Source organism: Echinops telfairi, unplaced genomic scaffold (assembly GCF_000313985.2).
Source record: "Echinops telfairi isolate 266 unplaced genomic scaffold, ASM31398v2 ScPeMD7_7468;HRSCAF=8506_0, whole genome shotgun sequence".
Classification (NCBI taxonomy): domain Eukaryota; kingdom Metazoa; phylum Chordata; class Mammalia; order Afrosoricida; family Tenrecidae; genus Echinops; species Echinops telfairi.
The window spans coordinates 47065888-47069285 of record NW_022111369.1 but is presented as its reverse complement, the minus strand read 5'-3'; the positions used below and the strand labels follow the sequence as shown (position 1 = coordinate 47069285).

Below are 3398 nucleotides of genomic sequence, written 5' to 3'. Positions count from 1 at the left end.
GGCTAGAGATCTAAACACTACAAATAGACAATTTGACCTGATAGATATTTACATAGCTTTTCAGCCAAATAAAAAAAAAACCACATTCTTCTCAAGCCTACAAGGCACGTATTCAAAGATAGACCATTCTGGGGCATAAGGCAAATCTACATAAATTTAAGCACATTGATATACAGACCTCTCTCTTTGACCACTGTGCCATAAGGCTGGAAATCAACAAAAGGAAGATGAAGAAAACAAGAGCAAACATTTAGAAATTGAATAACTCTCTACTGCAAAAGGAGTGCATACTGGCACAGATCAGAGATGAAATTTGGAAATTTCAAGTAACCAACGAGAATGAGCACACGACGTACCAAAACTTATGGGACACAGCAAAGGCAGATTTCATAGCAATACATGCAAACTTGAGAACGGAAGAGAGACTCATGACTGATATGCTGGCACAAAATTTACAACAACAAGGGCAGAGTCAACAGGAAAATCCTACTAATAGTAAAAGAAAAGAAATTATAAAAATCAGGGCTGAGATTCAGGAGAGGGAAAATAAGAACACTATGGAAAAAATTAATGCTGCTAAAAGTTGGTTCTTTGAAAGGATAAACAGAATCGACAGACCACTGGCAAACCTAACCAAAGAAAGTAGGGAACAAATTTCAATAGCAGGAATAAGGGAGGAAAGAGGGGACAAAACAATAGACCCAAATGAAATAAAAAGGATAATTACACAGTACTACTAAGGGTCGTACTGCAATGAATTCAACAATTCGGACGACATGGACAAATTCTTGGTAAAATAATCCCTCACTAGACTATCTTCGATGGATATCAATAATCTCAACAGACCCATAACAATAGAAGAAATAGACAAGATTATCAAGGGATTACCAACAAAAAAATTCCCCTGGACCAGATGGCTTCACTAGAGAATTCTACCAAGCATTTAGGGAAGAACTAACAGCAATCTTACACAAACTTTTCCAGAACATAGAAAAAGACGGCAAACTCTCGAACTCCTTCTGTGAAGCTAGTATAACTCTGATACCAAAACCGAGCAAGGATCCCACAAGAATCAAGAATTACAGACCAATATCCCTAATGAACATCGATGCAAAAATCCTTAACAAAATAATAGCCAACAGAATACAAAAGTATATAAAACAAATAATTCACCATGACCAATGGGATTCATACCAGGGATGCAGGGATGGTTCAACATACGAAAGACCATTAGTATTATTCATCACATTGACATGAAAAACTATAAGAACAACATGATAATATCAATACATGCAGAAAAAGCATTTGACAACATCCAACAATTCCTGTTTAAGACATTTGAGAAGATAAGAATGGAAAGGAAATTCCTCAAGAGAATACAAGCTATGTATGAAAATCCAATAACCAACGTGGTAGTCAATGGAGAAAAGACTAACACAATCCCACAGAAAAAGGAGACCAGACAAGGATGCCCCTTGTCCCCACTCTTATTTAATATCATGCTGGAGGTTTTAGCTGACAGCATAAGGTAAAGAAAAGATGTCAAAGATATTCGTCTGGGGAAGAATGAGGTGAAACTATCGTTATTTGCAGATGATATGATTTTATATATGGAAAATCCCAAAAGCTCCACAATGAGAGTACTGGAAGCAATAAAGGAGTTTGGCAGAGTGCCAGGATACAAGATCAACAAACAGAAGTCCATCGGACTGTTATACACATCAGATAAGACCATAGAAGAGGAGATCAAAAAGGTGGTACCCTTCACAATAGCCAAACACAAACTGAAATATCTAGGGATAGACCTCACTAAAAGAGTTAAAGATCTATATGGGGAAAACTACAGAACACCATTGCAAGAAAACAAGGGCGACCTCAACAAATGGAAGACTATTCCATGCTCATGGATTGGAAGATTCCATATAGTCAAGATGTCAGTTCTGCCAAAGACACTATATGAGTTTAATGCAATCCTGATACAATTACCCTCATCTTTCTTCAAGGAAATGGAAAAACTGATTACCAACTTCTTATGGAGAGGGAAGAAGCCGAGAATTAGCAGAGAACTCCTCAAGAAGAAGGACACAGTGGGAAGGTTTGCTTTACCTGACTTTAACACATACTAGACAGCCACAGTTGTCAAAACTGCATGGTATTGGTACAATGACAGATACTCAGACCAATGGAAAAGAACTGAAATCCCAGAAATGAAATCATCGGCTGTTGGGAGCCAGTGGCCATTAAGGCCTTAGCCTCAGCCACGTAGCCGGAACTTGGCTGCTTCCTGGTTGTTAAGTTTCGTCTTTCATTGCTTAGACCTGTGGGGAACTGGCCCTGCCTAATTTCCTGCCCAACCCAACCTCCGCTTTCCAAGCTACAGTGCTCTGTAGCACGGGCGGTTGTAAAAGCTGACCTTTTCACCCATTGGTTAAAAATACCGAGTACTCATTGGACTACAGACATACCATATTAGGAATACAATGGACTTGGCAGATACGCCTGATGAACCTTAATTTGCATGCGGACGTCTTTGAGAACTAGCGCGCGCCTTTTTTACCTGCAGCTGATTGGTTAACATTCTTATGCTTCATTATAATATACATGTTGGATTGGATGTTGTGCAGCACACCTTATTAAAATATGCACCTCCCAGTTCCTCTTTACTGCAAATATATACCCCGAGCTTTGCCCAAATAAATTGAGCTTGATCAGCGTTTTGTCTTGCTCCACGTCTCCGTGTCTTTCTTCCATCCAGGTTCGCCTTTCCCTCCAGGGCCCTGCTCGTGTGTCCCGCAGGCCGGGACGCTACAACTGGCGCCTCAACGTGGGGCCTCACGGGGATCGCGAATCTGGATGTCGCTTCGGTAAGCATGGCCGTCCACGCATTTGATCTCTGCCTCCAAGGAGCACCAGAGATCACCTTGAGTCCAACGCAGATGCTTCTCAACTGCAATACGGGACTCGCACGAGGTTCAACACAGGCTACCCGACTGTGGTACAGGACCTGCATTTCGGTAAGTGAAGTGGCGACATTATGGGGCAAACATTATCTGCCCGTGAACAATTCATTCAGGGGCTGAAGGCATCCCTCAAGACACGTGGGGCTAGGGTCAAAAAGAACGATTTGGTAAAATTTTTCCTTTTTCTAGAGGATATGTGCCCCTGGTTTCCTCAAGAAGGAATTATCGATGAAAAATGTTGGTTACGCGTAGGGGATTGTTTAAAAGATTATTATCGTTCTTTTGGGCCTTCTAAGATACCCGTTGATGCTTATAATTATTGGACTATGATACAGGAGATTTTACAAATCCACCATTATCACCCTGACATTTCTAAAATCGTGTCTCAGTCACAGACTTACTTAAAAACTGAATATAAAAGTAGCAAACCTCCCTCTC

General features: G+C 40.7%; 1 protein-coding gene across 1 annotated transcript in view; it reads left to right on the top strand.

Moving 5' to 3' along the window:
* The window catches only part of ALB (albumin), a 38110-nt gene that overhangs the window by 5856 nt on the left and 28856 nt on the right, over positions 1-3398 (top strand). Inside the window, exons 2-3 of the mRNA XM_030888548.2 lie at positions 2797-3014; positions 3150-3201. Coding sequence (XP_030744408.2) covers positions 2797-3014; positions 3150-3201 — 270 coding nt within the window. The remainder of the gene's footprint in view (positions 1-2796; positions 3015-3149; positions 3202-3398) is intronic.